Source organism: Amblyomma mixtum, chromosome 2, assembly GCF_055824585.1.
Source record: "Amblyomma mixtum isolate Tamu chromosome 2, ASM5582458v1, whole genome shotgun sequence".
Classification (NCBI taxonomy): Eukaryota; Metazoa; Arthropoda; class Arachnida; order Ixodida; family Ixodidae; genus Amblyomma; species Amblyomma mixtum.
In genome coordinates, this window is record NC_143013.1 from 213,988,852 (window position 1) to 214,013,100 (window position 24,249).

The 24,249-nt window shown below is 46.8% G+C and overlaps 1 protein-coding gene across 1 annotated transcript in view; it reads right to left on the reverse strand.

Moving 5' to 3' along the window:
* The window catches only part of LOC149362513 (phospholipid-transporting ATPase ABCA3-like), a 66,695-nt gene that overhangs the window by 41,258 nt on the left and 1,188 nt on the right, over nt 1-24,249 (reverse strand). The window contains exons 2-7 of the mRNA XM_089568320.1: nt 23,901-24,079; nt 18,656-18,784; nt 17,187-17,304; nt 15,867-16,021; nt 12,744-12,899; nt 3,477-3,687 (exon numbers count right to left, since the gene is read on the reverse strand). Coding sequence (XP_089424446.1) covers nt 3,477-3,687; nt 12,744-12,899; nt 15,867-16,021; nt 17,187-17,304; nt 18,656-18,784; nt 23,901-24,079 — 948 coding nt within the window. The remainder of the gene's footprint in view (nt 1-3,476; nt 3,688-12,743; nt 12,900-15,866; nt 16,022-17,186; nt 17,305-18,655; nt 18,785-23,900; nt 24,080-24,249) is intronic.

Consider the following 24,249-nt stretch of genomic DNA (forward strand, 5'->3'; position numbering starts at 1 on the left):
TTCGCGCACGTGCTGGCACGAACGTGTATTTGTGTTTGTTTTTATTGTTATTTAGTGGTAGAGAGAGTGGTTTACCTTGTTGAAGCCGGAGGGCTGGCCATGCCCTTGAAGAACCAATCATGTTAAGAGCACAACATGATTGGAAGCTACGAAATGCGGGCCGGGCCTTTAGGGCTTTAAAACCGGGCCCCGGAGCCGGAAGCGGGGGTTCTGTGCTAAGGTGAGATGCAACGCATCTTCGGCTACGCCGAGTAGGGGCCTCCCCTAGTATTAGCCAGTTCCGCCGTTTGGTTGTTTGCCTCTTTTTGCCGTTGTGTCTAACTTGTATATTCTGTAAATATTTGTATATAAATCTTCAGTTATTGCCTTTTTTATCCCTGCGTCTCTACTAATCACGAGAGCGTCTCTGACGGGGCACCCCTGGCGCGAAGGAACGCTTCAGTCTTCAGTTAAAGAAACCGCCTCTGGCGGGGCACCCCTGGTGCAAAGAAGGAAGATAAAGAACCTGTGAAACTTTACTGGCGCAGTCGACAGGATCCTGCGGCCATCGGAAGACGGTGCAGGAACAAGATTGAAGACAGGGAGAAAGGTGACGATCAGGCAACAGCAGCGTTCGAGAACGGACCTGCAGAGAGACGGCGGCAAGTATGCAAGGACCACGGCAGTAGTCCAGCGACGCGAGACTGCGTCCGGTGAAGGGAAGCAGCGCGTCGAGAACTCGACAGTCACTGGCGGGTCGCAGCAAGTGACGACAACGTGCACAGGACCAGCGGCGTGCGATAGCTCATCGCAGCGTCCGGTGAAAGTGGCGGTGGACTGCGACGCCAAGGAGCTGGCAATGCGGATCGACGCATCGAAACTGTGAGTTTCCTTCGTCGCATTGTTCACGTCCCTGTGCATGTGTTCGAGCCGGTAGGACAGTTGAGGGGTGCAGACGGCGGTATGGAGAGTTATCCATGCCGGCCCTCACTCGATGTGAGGTACCAGGTTGAGTTAGTGAAGGCGCGCTTAGGGGACCTTCAGGCTCAACTCTTGAAAGTAAATGGTAGAAAGGCGGTGCTTCGCGAGGAAGATCCTCGGGATGTAAAGTATGTCTTGAAGGTTATAGAAGCAAGACGCCAGCAGGTAGAGCTCGAGATCTCTAAGATCAAGGAGAGCAGAAGAGCCAGTGAATCAGCCAGGGAGAACTGCTCCGAGTCCCGAGAGGTGAGGCCGCCTGTGCTGGAAGACAAAGACTTATGCTGCTCAAGCACAGGTGGAGGAAAGAGCAGCCAGGTCGCTGTAGGTAATGAGCCGATATGCGCGGACGCCTCTTTGTTGGGAAATGCCGCAGAGAGCGAAAACGAGATTTCTGAAGGGATCACAGCTTCGCCACTGCGGGCGGCTAGCAAAGAAAAAGAGCAGCCCAATTCTGATGGTCTAGGGCCAGTCGAGACCAAGTTGTCCGAAACCAAGCAGGAGAGTGATGTAATTCCTGCAGGCTCTATGACTAAGATTGTGACCTCCGACACGGAGCTAGTAACCGGTGAAAATCTGGCGTTGCTGCAAACACACACTGTGTCGGCCATAGGGCATGAAGTCCCCCGTAGCGTTCCTGGTGACAACAGCCCTAGATACGAGGCAGAGAGCGGAGGTGGGCCCGCTGGGCCGACCGGGCAGAGCGCCGCGCAGTTGTCGAACGCACCCGGTGTGTGTCCGGCCAGGTCATTTGAGGACCCGGAAATGAGTGGCGACTTGCCGCAAGGCAAGCTCGGGTCAAGTGACTGCGAGGGAGCTCATGGAGCCTCGGAGTTAGACGATGCCACTAAGCCGGCAAATGCCTATCAAGCAGAGAACGGCAACGTCAGTGTTTGCTCGAGCAGGAACGAGGCAAATGGCTTTAAGCGAGGCGAAGTGCCAGGAGGCAGGTGCGCGGCTTTCATGTTGAAAGTCGGTACGTGGAACATTGCGTTCCGTGGTGCAGGTCGCCAAATCAAGCGTAGCGGGAATGGCCGCATTGGTATGGTTAGACGGGGCAAGGGCTATGCTCCTTACGCAGCACGCAGTTGGTACCGGCGCGCCAGAGAGAGCAGGCCCTCAGGTGCGTCGTGTGGTCAGAGATTTGGACCCATCGAGGATCAGGACGTTGTTTTTGATCCTGGAGGGCAGCAATTTTTGAATTCTTGCCCCGCTGTGGCACCGGCCTAATGAGCGTAGTAGCCATTGGGCGTTGATCGTATCGATTGAGACGCGTGGTGGCTCGAAACGCACACAGGGACGCTCGGTGCGACTAAGGAGGCTCACGTGGCCACTTACGGACGTCGTGCTAGTGCTACTGAACGCTCAAGTTGCGAGTGTCTGTGTGTGTGTGTGTGCTCGTTCGCGAGCAGGACGAGGGTGTCCACTTGGAGGTGGTGAACTGGGGGCAACGCACCAACTTGGACGCTGTGTACGGCGCACGGCAGACATGCCGCTGTGTGTATTTAAGTGTGCATTTTCTTAATGTTGTGTTGGTGCCCGTGTACATTTTTTTGTTTTTGGTTTTGTTGGTGCAACTGGTCGCAGCGCGACAGCTTGGACTTCGGTGAATGCGCTGGATTTACAGGTGTGAAACGCGCATTTGAATGTGTACGTTTTGTTTATGTTATGTCACCCGAAGGGTAGTTTCGTGTCAGACACCGATCCCTTTTGTTTGTAATTCTAAAAGCGCCATTTGAGCCCTTTGTAGAATCTTGGGAAGGGCGTGTAAGGGATCATTAGTGTACGCGGGGCCATCGGAACGCGGCTGGGAGCGCTCAAAGCGAAGCGTCTCCTTCCTTGGAACGCGGCCGCTCGCGAACGCGCCGGGAACTACGGGTGTTCCCTGCCCCGCGGTACCGTTTCGCGCACGTGCTGGCACGAACGTGTATTTGTGTTTGTTTTTATTGTTATTTAGTGGTAGAGTGAGTGGTTTACCTTGTTGAAGCCGGAGGGCTGGCCATGCCCTTGAAGAACCAATCATGTTAAGAGCACAACATGATTGGAAGCTACGAAATGCGGGCCGGGCCTTTAGGGCTTTAAAACCGGGCCCCGGAGCCGGAAGCGGGGGTTCTGTGCTAAGGTGAGATACAACGCATCTTCGGCTACGCCGAGTAGGGGCCTCCCCTAGTATTAGCCAGTTCCGCCGTTTGGTTGTTTGTCTCTTTTTGCCGTTGTGTCTAACTTGTATATTCTGTAAATATTTGTATATAAATCTTCAGTTATTGCCTTTTTTATCCCTGCGTCTCTACTAATCACGAGAGCGTCTCTGACGGGGCACCCCTGGTGCGAAGGAACGCTTCAGTCTTCAGTTAAAGAAACCGCCTCTGGCGGGGCGCCCCTGGTGCAAAGAAGGAAGATAAAGAACCTGTGAAACTTGACTCCAGGTTCCATGAGTGGCTGTCAAAATGAGCTTAAACACAGGGGGCCATTGGGCTAGTTATGGAATTGAACACGGCAACGGAGTAAGACGTCCGTACCGAAGTTCCTCCTGAGGAAAGCCGGCGACCCGGAGCAAAGCACGCGGCCGTACGCGATCATCACGAGACGGTCGGCGAGAACGTCAGCCTCTTGCATGTCGTGCGTGGTTAGCACCAGGGCGCACGACTGGCGAAGGTCCAGCAGCAGGTCCCAGATCTCGCCGCGGTTCTCCGGGTCAATTCCCGTTGACGGTTCGTCCATCAGGATCAACTGCGTATACGCCGCCCTTGGCCTATCTATTATTCCGGCATTGAAGTGCGACTCTTCGCGACTTCTCAAGGTTTCATCCAAGCGAAAAGCGCGAAAAATGTTACGCCGGACGATCAGCACCTCGTTCTGCCTAGTTGGACCACAGCGGTCGCACGGAGGTTGAGCATCTCCCTCAAATGTAGGGGACAACGGGATTCGACTTCCAATGCCTTCGGCTATGCAAAACATATTAGGCGTTACAAGCTCTGACCCTGGCCTGGTGTTCGGCCTCGGTGGCCTGACTTGCTTAGGTAAATTCCTCTTTTACTGAACTTCGTGAAAAACGAACACATAAGCAATGTCGCTTTTTAGACAAGATACTCTTGCACCGTTAAAGATAAATCTTCATCTTTACATCCTGCATCGTTTAGTGTGTCTTACTTTGTGGAAAACGCTCATGCAAAGTCACTGCTTCCGGTATTTCAAGCAGTGGTAGCTATGATACACGCTTGGAGCTTTAGCTCGGTGCCATGTCATACAGTTTTCTGAACTGCAAAGCTTAGCCAGAGGGTGCGAGATGGGACATAAAATCTTGCTTTAGTCGTCTGATCTCAACGTCCTGCTTTATTTTACTTCGCAGGAGTAAACAAATCAGTTTCGCACCTTTAGTCGTTTAATTGCTCATAATGCGCAAACATTGCTAGTTTGCAAGGCGACATGATCGGTCTCATACTGGCAGCCTGTTCCGCCTCTTACTGAAAGCTGAAAGATGCACGCACCTAATTCAGCTCGAGAATGCGGAGAGGTATTTTCTGAGGGGCCAGTTAAAGGGGACCGTTACGAGATGACCAGCAATGGTGTTCGAGGTGATTGCCTACGCTACAGCCACACTGCATGCCATTAGAACGCAATTTAAGTGGCAACCAATAGCAACTACGATGCATTGTTTTCAACCTAATGCAAGAAAAAGAAGCGATTTGTCATTGCCTTGTACCTATTTTTTCATGGAACGCAATAAACCCCTGACAGGACACGGCGGGAAAGGCAACCACTTCAGGTACAAAAAGTGCATGCGGAAGGGCTCATTTGAAGGTTAAAGGTAAACCAAAGGGAGGTTGGAAGTTTTATATTAGGAGTCCATGACAAAGCTTAAAGGCAAAATACAAGGGGACATGGAAAATGCATTTTTATAACCAGATTAATGTGTTTTGAATGACGGCTGAGATTTATAGAATAAAAATAGTCGCGGGTATAAGGCCTGGTATTTGTAAGCAAAAATCTTTCATTACAGAAAAAAATTCTCAACGAATCACTAAGTGCAATTGCTGATATGTAATTATTTTACATCGCAAAGAATCTGAGGAAAAGAAGGTGGACAAGAAGAGAAAGAAACGTGTCGTTGTTCTCCTTCTGGCTTCTACATCGCTTTCAGCTTTGGATGCTTACAATACGAGGAATCCACTTTAACTATGCACAGTTACGACCTTAGTGTAGATTAGGATGCAGAAAAAAAGGACTCGAACGGTGCGTAAAAGATGCAGACGCAATGTTTCACTCCAACAGAAAAAATGAAAGAGCTGCGGCTATAGGAGGTATTCACTGAGGCCGCGCTACCAGACGGCGCGAGCGTCGTCGCGGCAGGCGCGCCATGTTTGCGGTCGTTTCAGGCCAGCTCGCGCAGTGTCACGGTGCGCCGTGAGGTACCCGGCCTGAACTGTTAGTGATCCGTAACATATTTGTACGTTGTTGAATGCGTCAACGACCACTTATCTTTGTGAAGCGCGTATTGTGCATGAAGTTTGCAGCAGAATTCTTCTGCGCCGTGATATAACCGAGCTGCCTCAACTCGGCAGCAAAACTGGCTGGCTGCGCTGCACGCAAGAACGTACACGACTTGCAGCTTTTAATATCAGTTGATAACTGTCAGCTAGTCATGCAGGGCACATCGTGGATAAACAGCACGATTAACTACCGAAATTCCAGAACTGCCACCGCAGAACCCTTATGAAAATTTCTATAGACAGTCCATAGACTGTCTATAGACTTTAGTCTATGAAGTCTATAGACTGTCTATAGACAAATCCTTTAGACTGGTCTATAGACAGTCTATAGATTTATGGCCATACACTTTTAGTAGACTTTTGTCTATAGACAGTCTATAGACAAATGTCTACTGAAAGTCTATAGGTCTATAGGTAGTCTATAGACACAGGTCTATAGACAGTCTATAGACGATCTATAGACTTATGGTCATACATTTCCTATAGAGCTCTCTATAGACCGTCTATAGACACTTGTCTATAGACGGACTATAGACGACCTATAGACTTATGGCCATCGACTTCCTGTAGATTACTTTCTATAGACAGTCTACAGACAAAAGTCTACTGGTCCAGTAGACATATGTCTATAGACTGTCTATAGACATTCCATAGGTGTGTGGCCTGGCAGTGCTATAGACCTTTGTCTATAGACCTCTGTCTACTAAACTATTAGTAGACCATTATCTATAGACTGCCTATAGACAGACAGTCTACAACCGTTGAAAAAGGTCACCAGACAAAGTTCACACATGAAACAATCAATATACTTACAAATTTACTTTATTTCCAAGCTATCCAGGCTGAGAATATGCAATACATGCACCATAAGAATGCACCACAGTAACATAAAAGTTGAAAGTAACAGTCCGGCTAGTTTCCTCAGAAGCATTCTTGTGGCCTGTTGTCTGCAGTAAATCATCCGGGCATGTTCACCTGTACAGCACAAAGGAAAAAAAATAATATAAGAGGAACTGAAAAAAAAATTCCCATTCCATCTCTACACATGTGCTTTATAAATGCAAGGCATATCCTGGCTATGCATTCTAGAAAGGCAATCTTGATCTTTTGGTTTGGTTTTATGGGGTTCAAAGACCAAGGCGACACAGGCTACGAGACGCTAAAGTGAAAGGCTGGGGAATAATTTCGGTCACCTGTGCAGAGTACACAGGCCTTTAGCATGTTGCCTCTATTAAAATGCGACCGCCTAGGCCGGAATCGAACCTGCATCTTTCAGGTCACCATACGAACATGATAGCCACTGAGCTATCACGCCGGCTCAATCATTTCAATAAATACACGACAGATTATAAGTGTCAGAAAACATTGTAACAAAGACCCCTAATCCCTGGAGCACTCTACTCTGAATCCAGTACTGATATTGATTTCTGTATGGCAATAATGTTAGAGCCAATACTGATCTCTTTATGGCAATCCTTTTACACTATTTGTAACAGAAGACTTCGAACAATTGTGCCACATATCTGCATTGACTCGCAAGGAGCTGTTAAGAATGCCACCTCCATAAAATACAGATTCAGTGCATCTTACAGAGGGATCCAAAAAGGAGAATATTGCAGCATTTATTCTTATAACCGCTATAGAAGAAGCGCTTCAGAATACCCTGCGTGAATTAAGCCTGGTACACCCGGCCAAATTTTTAACTGGCTCGGGTGTTGCATCGCTAAATGCACCTTGTAAAAAAGGTGCCTTTCGGCTACACTGCTGGCATATTCATGCTGTAATTTAACGAGTGAAATGTCATTTCGTGGTTCCTTTTTGTTCATATAATGTTTGAGTGCAGTACTTGCGTGTTTAGATCAACGTTATCAGAAACATTCGTCTGCCACTACGAACAGCTGAAAGAAGCGGCCTACGCAGCAATGGATATTGTCCATATGGCCTCATCCTCTGGGTAAAGTACCACTCCTTTCATGGCGGACAAGCCGTTTACCCAGATTAGTGCAAATGCGCCACCATAACCATTGCTGCGTATTCCGCTTGTTTCGGCTCTTCGAAGCGGCAGACGATGAATATTTGATAACATTGATCTAAACATGCAAGTACTCCACTCAAACATTATATTAACAAAAAGAAACTATGAAATGCCATCTCACGCATCAAATTACAACATGAATATGCCAGCAGTGTAGCCAACAGGCACCGGTGAATTTAGCGATCCAACACCAAAGCCAGTTAAAGATTTGGCCGAGTGTATACGTAAGCCGATACTCAAACGAGCACAAGCATACAAAACCAGCAGGCAGAAGCAACCAGTTCACCACAGATTTGCGCCTATAACTTGAAGCACAGAGATGGAACAGCATACTCGTACATGTGCGCGCGCTCTTAGAAACAAGCGGGTTGCAGCGCTTCCATGCCGCGCTCATTTTTCAGAAAACTAATACAGCACACAGAGGCTGCAGCTGCGCCGTTTCAAAAGCAGTCGCGAGGTTGAGACAGCAAATTACTGTCACGATAAAATACCGCTTGAAATTCACTTAGTTTTTCCTTCAAGTGCAGCTCCAACAGCGCAGTAAAGAGGTGTGTTTCTTGCATGGAGGCAGCCTAGCCCAACGCTGCTAGAAAAATCAGCGAAAGCATTGAACGTGCTCAAAGTAGGAAGTATTTCAATGAAACAATTAACGCCTTCAACAGGCGCAGCTATAATAACACGAGAGCTTAATTTAATTTTAGGCGCAAATAAGCGGCGAGTCACATCGGCGCTTTCGTAACGTAGCAGTCTGAAATCAGAAACACATACTTTGCCTCTCGCGCAAATGGTATTCTAGAAATCTGTGCACGCGTGAGCGGGATTCATGAACGAACCACTCGGAACGAAATGTAAGCCACCTCTTGTCGAGCCGACCTTTACCCAGCTTTCAAAATGAAGTGCCCGCAAGCCAGCGGCGGCGGCCAACGGCTCTGATGACAGACACGGACGAATCCATACGTGTGCAACGAAGGGGAGATGGGATGGCGCTCGTGGGTTCTTCGCGGTGTTTGAGCACGACGGCCATTCGCGCCGGCAACGAATTTTATTCACCCATCACACTATAAGCATTCCTCCAGCGCCGCTTGAATACAACTTTGACAAACGTCTCGCGCTCCAGTCTATAGCGTTACAAGACACCTTTGCTGAAACGTCGGCGTCCACGACGCGCACCGAGCGAGCGTCCATACGTAGCAAGCAATGCACACCTCAAAAAGAACAGCACTCCACGGTTCAGAGAGGCGATAACACAAAGATAAGAAAATAAATGTAATCCACCACTGAACGAGACTGTATGTAAGCACGTTTTCGGAGGTGCAAAGTGAATTGAGCTCACACGGCGCTAACTAACACACAGTTCCATTTCGGCCGTCATTCACAGGCTAAACGACATTTCTGGCCGCGCATCTACCTTGAAACACGAAAAATCTAGTAGACAGCTCGCGAGGAGCGGCTTATCATCAAGGGCATCGCACAGACTGCCTTTCCGCGCGTTAGTAAAGACAGCGGGACAGAGATAAGCGGCATTAGTCGAGAACCCGATGGCTTCCGCCTTAGAAACGAAGATAGGACGTTTGTAACTGCGCACATAATCTGTTCTGCACACACAGCTCTGCTTAGAGTGGTTTAGGAGACCAAGTTAATAAAATATAAACGTGTAGACTTACCGTAAGCGGACGATGAAGCTGGATTTTGAAGAAAACGTAATCCGCGAAAAACACACCAACGTCATTGATGCAGCCACGCACAGGGTTGTTTGCAGCCCGAATGATTTTCCGCCGTCTCGCGGTAAAATGGGTAAAACGTGAAACTGAAACCCATTTCACGGTCGTATCTTTATCGCTCGCACTCTTGCCGTGTGCAGCTTGATCTGATATCCAAGACCACAGAAGGCAATTGGTTTATAAGCTTAAATTCTTCGCTTACCCTCTAAAAATCTTATTGTTTTCGTGAAAACAGAACCGAAATCTAACTTCTTGTCGGTATACGCGCCGCATCTCCCACCGAATAGTATGTTGTACAATTCTCAAATAATAATTATAAGGTTGCATAGCATAACGTCTTTTTTGCATGTGTTCGTCTTTAGAAAACTGATATGCGCCACATCAGCGTGTCATCGGCTCCGAAGCAACAGGTGCAAGGGTAGGAACGAAAAAATACTGGCTTTGTGATTGTTGCGTTGCAGCACTTATTCACGTGAATACAAACTGCAAAGGTAGAAATGGCAGATGTTAATCGCACAGAAGACCAGGCTCTTTGAGATTAATCTAAAGTGTTTCTAAGGCATGGGCGCTTCCTTGAATTCTCACACCCGTATTTCCCCCTTTATTTTCAGTACGTTTAAAAGAGAAATGTAGAACCTTTGATGAAATGGTTCTGATTTCAGCGCGTTGGACAGTAACGATCGAAAGATGGAATGGAATTGTGTAGAGCGATTCCTTTAAGGGACAGCGTATTCGTTCGATGTAGTACAGTTTGCGGGCTTACTTCAAGAACGGCTGCCTTTCCTCGGCTTACTTGTTAGCATTAATATCTAACTGTATTGACAATATATGTGACGGTATAACGAAAAGGAGCTTGTCAATGCTCCTGAAAGCAATATACAGGAGGGTGTTGTAATGGCCTCACGCAATACTTTTTAATTCCCGTAATAGCGAAGGTGGTGGGCGACTCCCGACATAGTTGCGGTCACTAGATGCAGGTCCCCTCAACATGCAGTGCAAAAATGAATTGACATTGTTCTGGACTTAGTCGAAAGTCAGTGTATCGAACATTGTTACATAAAATTACGATTGTTATAGACTGGTCTATAGGCAGTAGACTATCTATAGTGGACAGTCTATAGACGAAAGGAAATTGAGGTAGTTGTAGACTGTAGTCTATAAAGAGTCTATAGACCGTCTATAGACAAAGGAAATTGAAGCAGCTATAGACCTTGGTCTATAGAGAGTCTATAGACCGTCTATAGACGAAAGGATATTGTGGCAGCTATAGACCTTAGTCTATAGACCGTCTATAGACGAAAGAAAATTGAAGCAGTTATAGACTTTAGTCTATAGAGAGTCTATAGACAAAAGAAAATTGAGGCAGCTATAGACCTTAGTCTATAGCGAGTCTATAGACCGTCTATAGACGAAAGGAAACTGAAGCAGTTATAGACTTTAGTCTATAGACAGTCTATAGACAAAAGGAAATTGAGGCAGCTATAGACCTTAGTCTATAGCGAGTCTATAGACCGTCTATAGACGAAAGGAAATTGAAGCAATTATAGACTTTAGTCTATAGACAGTCTATAGACAAAAGGAAATTGAGGCGGCTATAGACTTTAGGCTATAGCGAGTCTATAGACCGTCTATAGACGAAAGGAAATGGAGGTAGTTATAGACTTCAGTCTATAGGGAGTCTATAGACCGTCTATAGACAAAAGGAAATTGAGCCAGCTATAGACTTTAGTCTATAAAGTGTCTATAGACAGTCTATAGACAAAAGGAAATTTGAGCCAGCTATAGACTTTAGTCTATAAAGTGTCTATAGACAGTCTATAGACAAAGGGAAATTGAGGCAGCTATAGACCTTAGTCTATAGAGAGTCTATAGACAGTCTATAGACGAAAGGAAAATGAGGCAGCTATAGACCTTAGTCTATAGAGGGTCTATAGACAGTCTATAGACGAAAGGAAATTGAGGCGGCTATAGACCTTAGTCTATAGATAGTCTATAGACCGTCTATAGACAAAAGGAAATTGAAGCAGCTATAGACTTTAGTCCATAGATTTTCTATAGACTGTCTATAGACAAAAGGAAAAGTCTATAGGATGGCTATAGAGTCTATAAAAAGTCTATAGAAAGTCTATAGACCATTTTTATAAGGGAAATTGATAATTCAAGCGCCTAGCTGTAGTCCGCGAACTGCTGACGCTTCTCAGACGTACGGTCTTTCAGCAGAAAGGCAAAGCGTCATAGCTGCCTTATTTACCCGACAGAACGGCCAAACAAATACTGCCATGCGCTCGCAGCACGAACGGCAGACACAGCGAGAATGTTTTGCAGTTTTGATTGTAGCTACGTAGCGCTGCTTCGTATGCACAAGACCGTTTTCGCAGCAACGCAGTGTGCAGCCATTCCGCTAGATTCAGTTGTAACACGTCACTTTCAGCAGGTAGAGATGACAAGTTAAGCTACAGCTAAGTGAACAGACCCTTCGAATTACTCACCTCTTCAAAAACTGCACTTCGGCCGTCGGCACCGCGGACGTCGGCACCTACAGCACGACTCTTGGACTCACCTGCTTGTCAAGTAATTGCACCCTCTCATAGGTTTATATCCTTTAATTCCTTGGCCTGCCAGCAAACTTAAGCCGTGCACAAGGTGGGCCTGGATACCGGTGAATTCAACGCGCGGAAGCAGTCTTGTATACGTCGCACACCATGCCGGTGCCTCCGCATTCCTACGGGGGGTCGACCTTTTCACAAAGTAGAACCTTCTGAGCGTGCCCGCTCTTTTCTGCTTCGCACAGTTCACGGAATATTCACTCAGTCACGCGGCGGCACGGGTCGGACAGAAATTACGTGCGGCGAGACGCGAAATACACTCACATTTCACCCATCACCAGCTATTCAAACGCTGCCGCTGGCTGCGGCGGCCGCGCGCGAGACCACCAACATGGCGAATGCCGCGCCGGTAGCTAGCGCCCCTTGCGGATGACGTCATGTGAATACCTCCTATATATAGCCCTGTCAAATGGGATTCATGAAATTATAAAAAAATTTATATAGTAAAAGAAACAAAAGCAATTTTTTTTTAGATTGGTGAGGCTGTCCTTGAACGCGCAATAGACACTCAATAAACGAAGAGAATGCCATATTTCATGTACAGAATGGAAAAAGGGGAAATAAAACTTGAACAGTTGCATATGCAATGTGAGGCGGAGGCTGTATCCATCCGGACTAGATCAGACCGTATTACATAGCCTTCCCGAGAATTTGGGTTGAGTAATCGCAAACAAATAGTCTCACGCACAGGGTGCGAGAATTGAAAGATGGCTGTAGGATGGTGCGAGAGGAGTGGACAACACAGTGCAGCTCATTCAAATTTTAGCTGTATGACGAGAAAACTCATGGAACACTTTGTCACTAACAGCCGTGTAGAGTAAGAATATATCAACAAAAGAAGGTAGGTAGTACTCGCCACCCTGTTTCAAAAGGAGTGCTCATATTATGCGCTCATGTGTAAACACAATTGCGAGACAAGATGAGCGGATTGTACCCTGGGTTTCGAGACGACGGCGATGGCCACGGTAAGCCTCTTCATCGTTCCTCTGGACAGGTGGTGGGGCAGGACATGCGCGCAGTCAGTCAGGCACAGGTCGTCCAGCACCTCCTCCACTCGCTGACCAATCAGCGATGCGGGAACGCCCTTCAGCTGCGCACCCAATCGAGACCGTAGAGGTTCGGCCTTCGAACCACTGACGACCATACTTACATGGTTACGTGTTAACTTGCTTTTGAACATAACGTAAAATTAACATCTACACTTTATGTTCCTATGTCGCTGAGCTGAGGTTTAGGTGCCTGAATATTTCTGTATATATGTTATGCGGCATGACTCATCATGGGCGGCATGATAGTGAGAGACGCGCAGCTTCAAACTAGCTTCCACGGAAGGTGAGGATAAGTAGGTTAGAAGAACTAAGCGACTTTTGCCGCACTGCTGTTCTTGGAAAATGACAGCCAGCATAATGTAGTTAGAAGACATTGATGCACAATTGAAACACAGTCCATGCACATGACATTGCGAAGGATAGGCCTTAACAGCCGACCTTTCACCTGAATGAAGAAGCCATTTAGTGCTTGAAAAATTCGGAGATGAATTCTGAGATTGGGTCGATGTGTGGGAAACGTTTTGTACTCTATTGTACTGGGTCTTGTGGCGCGTAAACAACTCAGACCATCATGCGCAAAACACATGGCATAATTTCTTTAGAAAATTGGGTGTCCTCATCAACAGTCCTTGTCCGAACAAGGAGTGTGAGGAGCCCAACAAATCAAATAAAGACCTCAGCCTTCTTTTCAAGCCTGAGCAAATAGATGAGGTGCACCAACCACGAAATGCGATAAAGCGCAAGGTAAGAATTTTCACAATTTATAGTCTTTGTGATATTATAGCTTAAGAAGTTTTGATTGATATAACTGGTGAAATGACGACTTGCCACTTATGAGCATTTTTATTCTTTTCTATGTTTCAGAACATAGTAAATGACCTATGTTCTGGGAACTTGAAGCCCAAAGTGCACGGATATCGGTAGCGCTGAAGAAGATGATCGCTAGAAGCCTGCACAGTATATACAGGGTGTTTTTGTTCATACAGATTTTTTGTTTAAAAGCGGCGTAAGGTATGAAAATGTGCTCGTCGCGTGAGAATTTTAAGTCAAGGCGGACATTATGGCAGTAGAACTAAACAGTTGAAAGACGACTAGTTAAATGTTCCACAATAAACTTCTAAACTTTGCTTTACCACCATGTCAATAATTCGTCCATTTCATTTTCTGGTGTTTTCTTCCTTGTAAATACTCCATTTATGTACATACTCTTTTTGTCAAGGAACAACGACTGGGGCCAGTCGGTACTAGTCGGTACCAGTCGGTACAAAGTACCTGTGTTCATTTCATAACACATTTATTTCCAAAACATTGAGAACAGGCGCAAGAAGTAAAACTAAGATGTTAGCTCGAGGGATACTGTTGCCCTTTGGAAATAAAAGCAACAAAAAAGAATATAGAGGTAGCTCGCGCAAAGCACTGAATGGACTATTTCGAAAGCAAAACAAACATCGCTCCGCATGACAGCAAAGGAAGATACAAAAAGAGAAGTTGGTAGATACAGATTTGAGGACGCTAATCGGCTCTGTTTCCAAAGTATAACTTGAAAGCATTTCGGGCAAGTCAGTACAGATGAGTGCGACCGTTGTTGTAGTTATTTGAAACATCAGGCATCAGGAATTCACGGCTTTGTTTACGGTACTTAGTGTAGGTGCGGGGAAGCTCCTCTCCTCCTTCCACCATGTCCCCTCCCCGTTCGCAAGCTAGCGCTCTTCGAACATCAATTGGTTTCAGTGTGGCTTTAAACAATGTAGTCCTAGTATGCGCCTCAGGAAGATGGCTGCGGGCCAAGCCAGAGGGGGCGCGTCATCCTCACGTCTCGCGCTCCGCTTGGTCGGTGGCAGTGGCGTGTGAACGCTATGGCACAGTCTATTTTTTCCCGCAGAACAGAAGCAGAACTGTGCGCTACGTAGCCCATTCGGCGGCATGTGTGATGCAAGAAAGGCCCCGCATATACGCTCCTCCATATCGTAACTTTCTGGCACCTGAGAGGGGAGAGTGCTCGAGGGCGGGACTTCATAATCTGAGCCTCGTTGAAATACGCGCTATGGTAGGTGTGAATATATGAGTCGCTTGTCACTGCTCCCAAGTGCGAAATGAAACCTTAGATGTACTTCAGGAATCGTGTGACCCTCTAGCGATAGGGAAAATTCGAATAAAAAAAAAACGTTCAAGGAATTGCCGAATTAGGCTTGCTCAGACTCAGACCTTTTGAGAATAGAGAAAAAAATGTGTATAGAGAATCTATGTGAGCTATTTTATATTGTATATGTGCTACAATAGACAATTTTATTATTCTGTGTTTTACGATGCAGCTGCATTGAGTGAATGTATTTTTCTGCCGTCTCTGCCTGGACCTTAATGAGGGTCTGCAGTATTGTGAAAATAAATAAATAAATGCTATTGATGCCGCAGAATATGCATTAACATTAGTGTTTGCTCCGGATGGAGAAGCCGCTGCCGCTGAAGGGTGAAGACCGCTCGCGCGGATGGCATGATCCAGTCTTTCAATTACCGCGTGAAATGGCGTCCCGCTCTCCACTCTCCGCCATCCGTCGCTTCCCACCGTCTCCCACTTCGCCCTCCAATTATCTCTCGCTGGGATTTCCCTCTCTACTTCTTCGCCCGCCACCCATCTTTCCCCACCCTCTTTTTGTCTTCCTTCCGCCACTTTCCCTCTCTGTCCTCATCTCCCTTGAAATAAAATAGGGTGATTACCCTGCCAACCGAGGCTTCAGACGGAGGGAAGGAGGGAGAGATTCTTCCATACTTGTTGTAATGCAAACGGATTAAAACGCTTCTTGTGTTAGCACAGCAAGCAGCCAGGAGGTGCATCGCCCATCTTAGGCAGGATTATCGTGATTGGCGGTGTGACGAGTGCCAGCTACTAGTGAACATTTCTCCCCATGAACCGCTATAGTTGCAACAACGCAGCCAGACCCTCACTCATAGCAGAGATTTATTTATCGAACCGACAAGTCTGCCGATCAGAAAGGCTGCAGCGGTCGTACCAGGCCGAAGAAGACGAGGTGCTCGGAGACAGTGAGGTCGGCGAAGAAGACGTCCCTGTGCTGGCAGAAGCCAATATTCTTGCGTGCCTGCGCAGGGCGGCCCACCACGTCGTAGCCGCACACCTGGACGCTGCCCTTCGTGGGACGAACCACGCCTGCACCAAAGGGCGACGAGGAGGAAGTGCCCAACACAAAAAAATTCCATCATGGTCATGACCATGGAGAAATGCACTGCGATGCAATGCCTTATATCCATGAAGCAAAGTTGAAGGCTGTGGGGATTCGCTTGTCCTCTCACCGGCCGGAGGCGGCGAACCTCGTCTGCGGCCCCCTCCAGTGGTCTACCGCTAGCACATCTCCCAAGCTTCCCTCCGAGGGGGAGGTCGGAGCTGTGCGAGCTGCAGACCATGGGAAGAGGGCTGGAGTCGTGGTTCGCCGCCTTTGGCGGGTGAGGTTAAAAGCGAATTCCCACAAGGTGCTCTAAAAGGAAATTGAACTTCGTTTATATCTATATATGATGGCTTTCGAAGTACTAAGACGCTAATTTAACTCAAAACTAAACTCGAGCCGCAGGGGTGGCTCAGTGGTTATGGTGCTCGGCTGCTGACCCGAAAGACGCGGGTTCGATCCCGGCCGCGGCGGTTGAATTTCTTTGGAGGAGAAATTCTAGAGGCCCGTGTACTGTGCGATGTCAGTGCACGTTAAAGAACCCCAGGTGGTCGAAATTTCCGTAGCCTTCCACTACGGCGTCTCTCATAGCCTTAGTTGCTTTGGGACGTTAAACCCCATAAACCAAACCAAACCAAACTAAAACTAAACTCAGATTTTATAAGTTAGAAAAAGCTCAAGATTAAAATCTACTTGTAGATAGCGCCAGCCATCACCGTTTACGCAAGCAAACTAACGCGACGTAAAGCCCGTTTGTATTGCGAATTTTTGAGGCTAGGATCCAAAACCAGTCACTTCAGACTGTCATCGGGGAGTGCTTTTGAGTTTTACGCCAGGAGCAAGTTAAGCCGAGGGAAAAGAACATTCAATTTTAAAATCCAGTTTTCTCACCAATCAATGTATCTTTTTTTTTCTGCCGAACAGACATCAGCACAGGTACAAAGAGCTACAATGTAAATTTTTATTAAGGAGAAAACTGGACGAAAGTTTCCCAAATCTTCATTTAAGCCTGTCACGCGGAAAGGCCAGGGTCCCGACTAAATAGTCACTGTAGGACTGCAGGTTGCGATAAGAAAACGGGTCTTTAACGCATGGTGTTAGGGGCCTCCGAAGTATTTTTCAGCGTGTTCTGACGCTCTGAACTGAACAGACCTGCTATGGTCTCTATTATCGTGGTCTTTCCAGCTGCGTTGTGTCCCAGGATAACGGTGATCTGTTTGTCGATGATCTTGAGGTCGACGGAGTCCAGCGCTTTTATTTTGTCGAATTCCTGCGAAGAGATGCAGTGAAGCATAGTCGGAACGGTAGCGTTTTGTGCCAAGGAGCGAATGTGAACGTCCCAGGACCTACAAAATTACCGCTATTTTGTGTGACATAAGCAGCATGTGATCACGGTTTTCGCAACCATGTTCGACGTATGCATTTAGAGCCTTTTGTGGGAGCAGCAAAGCAAGTTACATCTATTAGTGCCAACGTTCGCTGCTACTGTGCAGAAAACTCTAGACAGGCAGTATCAACACATAATGGGCGCTTCAAGCTTCTTCACTTGCCTCGTTATTGGTCCTCATTAGCTATCGGCATGCTGATTGTGAGAACTTCCCCACTTTCCTCGTTATCGGTCTTCATTAGCTGTCGGCATGCTGATTATCAATACAAGAATCGTCAGTGCATGTTTTATCATTAATGCTGTAAAATATCCCAAACTGCAACGTCAGTTGTCTTTGGCAGGTATAGGAAAATAAAAAATGGCAACGTGTCCATAATCGGAGCTCTGAATACTGACGTCATCCAATGGGCGCAGTGGCGTCTCGAGGATTGTGTTAGCAGGATGAGTGTGACGTGGACACAGCTTTGTATAGCATGCTGCAAGCAACACTACGGTACACGCGTCTCTGCCGTCGCTGGACTGGATTTGTCAAAAATACTGACAGTGCGCAACGCGTGTATTTTTTACTCTGAACAGGCATGACTTTTTATTCCTCTGTATCAAGTAGTTAACTTCGGAGTTCGCGAACACAACAGGAAACGCAGGCTTGACTGAAGAACACTTAGCTTGCAGATCTACGTGCAGTTGAAAAAGTGGCGGGGTTTTAACGTAGTTGAACCGAATACACGAGCGATAGCATGTGTTAATTCTTCACCCCTTCTTTCTAGCATCTGCATGGGTATGCAACCGCGTTTCTCACTCTTCATCTTCACACTCTCTGTCCACACGCCGGCAGATGGCACGACGCTCCTCCGAGTTCACTCCCATAGGAGACAGCTGGCGCGGCATTGTGCGGCGTAGTGCGGCGCTCCTCCGAGCTCCCTCTATTGGCCACAGCTAGCGCGACGCCCCTTACGAGCTTCATCCCATTGGCAACAGCTGGCGCGACGCTCCTTCGCACCTACCTGAGCATGTACCTGAGCTTCCTCCCACTGGCTGTAAGCAGCTTGCGCAACGCTCCTCTGAACTACCCCGACCTTACCAGAGTTACTGCGAGCTTCACACAAGATTATTGGTTAGGACTGTGTTAAGTAGTGATTTCGCATCAAAACCCACATAGTGGCTAGTGAAAACAAACCCGCATCAGCGAATGGGCTCCGTCACGATGCCCAGTATGAGGTCCAATTTCGTTTACCTTGGTGACTGCCCGCGCGCTGGCGACCACCAGCGCCTTTGGCGGCAGCTCCTCGTGGTGCGAGAGCATCCGTTTGTACTTGGACCTGACACATTTCACGTCTCGCTCCATGGGAATCCAGTAGCTGACCTGCATCAGAAGTCCCCTCTCGTAAGGTGTGACGTAACTAAGTTAACCCGCAAGGCAAACAAGAGTTCCGTGGAAGCTGACGAGTAGGGGTGTGCGAATATCAAATTTTTCGAATACGAATCGATTACGAATACTTGATTCCGAATATCGAATCGAATATCGAATAATCAAGGACAGACGCATTTAACCACTACAAAACATTTATTTGAGCACCTAAGAACATCACAGTTCAACTATCGATAATTAAATGAACACAAAACGTGTGAGTGGCTGCACAAAAAGTATCAAAGTCTCGAACATTATTCTTAGAAGAGTGGAAATATCAGAGAGGATGGCTGGTGCACAGCATTGATTAAGGCTAGCTTGCCATAAGCACAAAAGCGCGTTGCTGGGATGAACATAAAAGGTTGTCGTGAAGGAAAACCAGCTGCTCCGCATGGTCAGGCAGAAGTAGTTCCCTTCTAGCTGAAACGACTCCTCCAGCCACAGAAAATTTCCTCTCACTTGGCACTGACCTAGCACGTATTTCGAGGTACTTCGTGCACAGCTCTGACTATAGCAGCTTCGCAGGTATAGCCACAAAAAAGCTCACCAGCGCAGTCAGCTAAGGCATGACCCTTGGAGGAAGGAAAAATTTTCCTTCCTCGAAGGAAAAATTCGAAGGAAAAATTTTCCTTCATCCATGCGCATTGCTCTGAGCGCCGCCATGTTGTTATGTCTCTGTGGATAGGGCTTGCGGACCGAAATGAACGCCGGTGCTCACAATGAATATTCGGCTAGATACGAATATTCGCGTTGGGTCGAATATTCGGAAGAACACGAATACTTGGATTTCGAATCGAATACGAATATTAAAAATATAATATTCGACATACATTCGAAAATTTCGAATATTCGCACACCCCTACTGACGAGGTATATCAGGGCGTCTTCGAAGCCGGATTTGAATGAGCACAGACAACGGGACAACTAATTGCCAGAAGATAGCACATGCGCAGTACTGGTTATTGCCCTATTCGTTGTGTTGCTGCCAAGTACACTCTGGTCAAGTCAGGTCAACGTGGCAGACATACACCTTCGCAACTCTGGCGTTTCGCCCTGGCGAAGTAACTGGTAGTATTCCTGCCTACATATTTATTATAGACAAAAGTAAATACCCATTTTCGAAAAAGCGGTATCTGCGCCTCGTAATACTCAAGTGCTAAGCATCAAGGGGTAAGGAAGCTTCTCAGATATGTTTCCAAGAGTACAAAGAACATATTTTGGTCTTACAGCCTGAACAAAAAAAAAAAAAACAACCGTAGCAATACAGCTTCCAAGTAACAAGGGTCTAGAGTTCGCCCATGACTTCAACTTGAAATTGAGAGCTCACGCTGCGTAAGGTAGTATGGTAGTAGTAGAATCAGACGATAATTGATTAAATTGAGGGTAATTATTACCAATGCGAGAGCATTATATGGCTCATCGGCTGCGAAACCCGGCGCTGTTGTCCAGCAGCAGTGTTCTCAAAAATCCCAGATGGCGTCACCGTAGTATCAAAGAAAAATAAAATTCCTTCCGATGGTGGGGAGAATTGAATGCAGGCCTTTAATATTGTTAGGCGAGCAATCAATCCATAAAGCATGAAATTGCTTTGCTTCTTGATAAGCTATGCCTTACGATTGTATGCTAATTAGTAGCTGTGTAAGCATAGACAATTAGTGTAACGATGATCACGGCAAAAAGTCATGTACGCTTTGTCGCGGCTCGCCAGTTACAAAGGCTAACGTAATGTAGGCTGCTATCTTTGTTTTCAACAGGTTCTGATGTGAAACTGCCACATACTGGAAATGAGACTCGCTTATGCGCAAAAAAAAAACGAAAAGTAAACAATGATTCGCGGTTGTGAAATACCGAGTCTCAAGTACAGACAGTTCGGCGCTTCTTGTTTGGCTGAAAACGAGATTTGGACTGCTGTGCATATGCTTTAAAGCTTATCGAAACTTGTTGGAAAAGCATATTAAAATCACCATGCTTCCCTGTAAGTACGTTGGTGAAAACACCAGTGCTGTACCCAATGAATTTATGCGCTTCATATACTATAAGCCTTTATTTTTATGCTGTGGGCAGTCTGCTGGGGTGGCGTGGTGATATCCGCGCTTGGTTAAGAATGAAAGGGTCATGCGTTTATGTCCTCTTATATCTGCGTTTTTATCTTTCCTTTGTTGGCATAGATGATCAGTGCTGTTCAGGTTGGAGCTCCTTGAGGACGCAAGGATGCCTAAGGATTTACAGGTTCTTTTGGTATTTTTGAACAACTTTGCAGGTGTTCAGTTAAACGTGATGCTTGCGGGTCCGCTGTGCGTATAACTTCGCAACGTATCGCTGCTCTTTACATCCCTATTACATCAACCCTAAACCTACCTTTAAATGTACGATATGATAGCATTAAAGATCCGATCCGATCAAGTACTCCTCTTTCGACTAGGTTCTTGCTACATGACCATATATATGGAGCTAGCAATTGTCTCCTTTACATTTATACAGCACGGGAAGTCCTCATACCCCTCCTGGCACAGTGGTGCAGCGGTTAAGCGATGCGCCACTGGCCCCGCGGGCGGCTGTTTCATACACAGGCATCGATGGGTGTGGTGCAATCCAGGTTGCTCTAACCGAGCCCTGCCGTCAGGTGACCTCTTTCGACCGATCAAATAATTTAACTGCCACCTCCCTCCTTGTGAACTTTTCTCACAATTCAATGGACAAGTTATAATGACGTCGCAGGGTCTTGTGATCATGGTTGCAAGCGGATCACTTGCTTTTGTCGACCCTCCAAAGATGACGCCTGGTTTTCGGCTGAACGGAACCCTTAACTTTGTCGTGTTAATGTTATCCGTGCTATTTGAGCTTTCCTCTAAAGGGCAGCTTTGATGTGTGCAGCTATTACTGCGATTTGCGCTGTCATTATATGATAATTAACTGAATAATTTGAGCTGTACAGCTAGGCTTCACTGATTCCAACTGGGGTATCTCTCGCATGGAGATATAAACGCGGAGAAAGCATGCACGTCATGGGCAAGTAAATGTTGCGCGCAGCCGCAGTGTCTTTTATACTGAACCTCGTTGCCTCAGTCGCTTTGTGTGACACATTCCAACGGCGCTTATAGCTGCTTGTGTTCGTGTGCCATAAATACGTGGAATATGCAAGCTTTGTGCTACTGTGTTCGGAAAAGGTTGGCCTAATTCAAGGTGATACTTTGTTTCTTTTTCACGCATCTTCCAAAAAAGCACGTCGTGAACGTCATGCACACCTCGTAAATGGGACTTCAGCGCTAACAAGTGCAGACATGCCGTAAAATATACATTGGGTGGGATAAGTGTTGTTAAGATTGACGTAATTTGAATGCAAAATTATGCCGACGGCAGCTTTTCGTAGGGACTGTTTAGCTTCCTTCTAAACGTGCGCGCAAAAAGTTTTTGGGTGTTCATTTTGTTTTGCCTTCAAAGAGGCTTACGGGCCTAGTAATCAAGAAAATGAGTTCAGAACATCAGTGCGTAGCGTTACTAATTCATCACAAAAGATTTCATGCCGTTACTTTCGATCTGGGTCGGCGCCAGCGCTGAAGTGCGCTTTGACGTCAAGGCCGACTGGCCAACTTTGACTACTACATTATTGATGATGTCAGCGTCGCCAGCAAGTACTGCTTATTCCTGCGAACAACCACTGGTTTCGGTGACGTAAAATTAATTTCGACATTGACGCCCTCAATGCTAGTCAAAATACCGAGTGGCTCGTATGACACCATTCAAAATCAAATTAAGTTATGTTCCATTCAACTCCTGGGTATGAAACTTGCTACGCACCTGAAACGACCTCGAAATCTTGTCTTTGTATCCCCTTAGGACAATCAGGCGCTATCAAACCGTAAAGCAGTAAGGAAAAGGGTGCAACTGCAACAATATCACACCCCATCACATGGGTGCGACAGCCATACTTTTCTCCCTTTTGAGGGAGTGCGAGGGTGCGGGTTAACGTCAAGGAAATGCACCCTTAAAGGGGCTGCGAAACACTGCTTGGGGGGATACAGGCTATACTTCAGGTGGGTTCTTTATGTCACACAGATGCTGACTTAAAAAGAATTACAGGAATCGATGCATAGGAACGGGAGTTATTCAGTGGAGAAATTTCAAAATACAAGCAAACAAAACGCTGCCCTCAACTGGATTTTGGCGGGGCTTCCCACTCCTATTTCGCTCTCCCAATGACGGCACCTGGCGCAACCAATCAAAACAGCCAGCCAGAGCACGTGGCGGAAGTTTGTACTCCATAGTTGCCTGCTCCCTGTAACTCGTTTTTGCTGAGACTGGCAGCGTCGTTTCCATGACAGAGCGCCCCTGGTGGTGTATTTTTATTTTACTTGCTTTGCAGGGCTTTTATCTAAGACAAACAAGTTGTTTTTGTTGATCTAATATAAAACGCAGACAGGTGCAAAATGTGTCTATTTATTCACAGAATTTGCAGTATATTTACTTTTTGTTCTGAGCATCAAGCTCGCGCCAGGTGATGTCATATCCGCTGCTAAAAACCCGCCACTGTGTGGCGACACCATGAGAGCCATGAAGTTGTTTTTGGGAGGACATTAAAATATTAAAAAATGGATTATACACGGTATTACCGACGCTAATAGCACCATTATAACTTACTGTATGCAATCAACAGGCAAAACAGTTACCGCCGCCGCGGTGGCTCAGCGGTTATGGCGCTCGGCTGCTGGCCCGAAAGACGCGGGTTCGATCCCGGCCGCGGCGGCTGGAATTTCTTTGGAGGAGAAATTCTAGAGGCCCGTGTACTGTGCGATGTCAGTGCACGTTAAAGAACCCCAGGTGGTCGAAATTTCCGGAACCCTTCACTACGGCGTCTCTCATAGCCTCAGTCGCTTTGGGAGGTTAAACCTCATAAACCAAACCAAACCAGTTAACTAAGATTGTGTTTCTGGGCCCCTTTAAGGGTGAAAAATTCTTTACAGTGCCGGATGCCTGGTTTCAGAGTCCCGCGAATTACATATCCTGGGCGTAGGAAAGTACTACAAGCAACTGCGGATAATATAGAACCGAGGCTGCCATAAGAAGGGCGCACCTGGAGCAGGAAGTAGAAGACCCGAGGCGTCTTGCTGTTCCAGGGCAGCACCACGGAAAGGTACCAGATGAGGAACACCATGAGCACGCCGCTCTCGAGCATAGTGGTGACGATGTACCCGATGGTGACGCTGTCCAGGCCGAACGCCTTCGTGCCGCATAGGTCCCAGCCGGCAGTTCCTGGAAGAGCAGTAGCAGCCGTTTGCTGTGTGAGGCCCTTTGTTGGTCCCCAGCAATGGCAGAGAAACAATGGCATACTTCTGAGGGCATTTGAAAATGCATTGAAATTGGAAATGGAATTCGTGGCATGTAAAAATGGCTGCCAAGTTGCAGTGGAATCAGATTTCGGT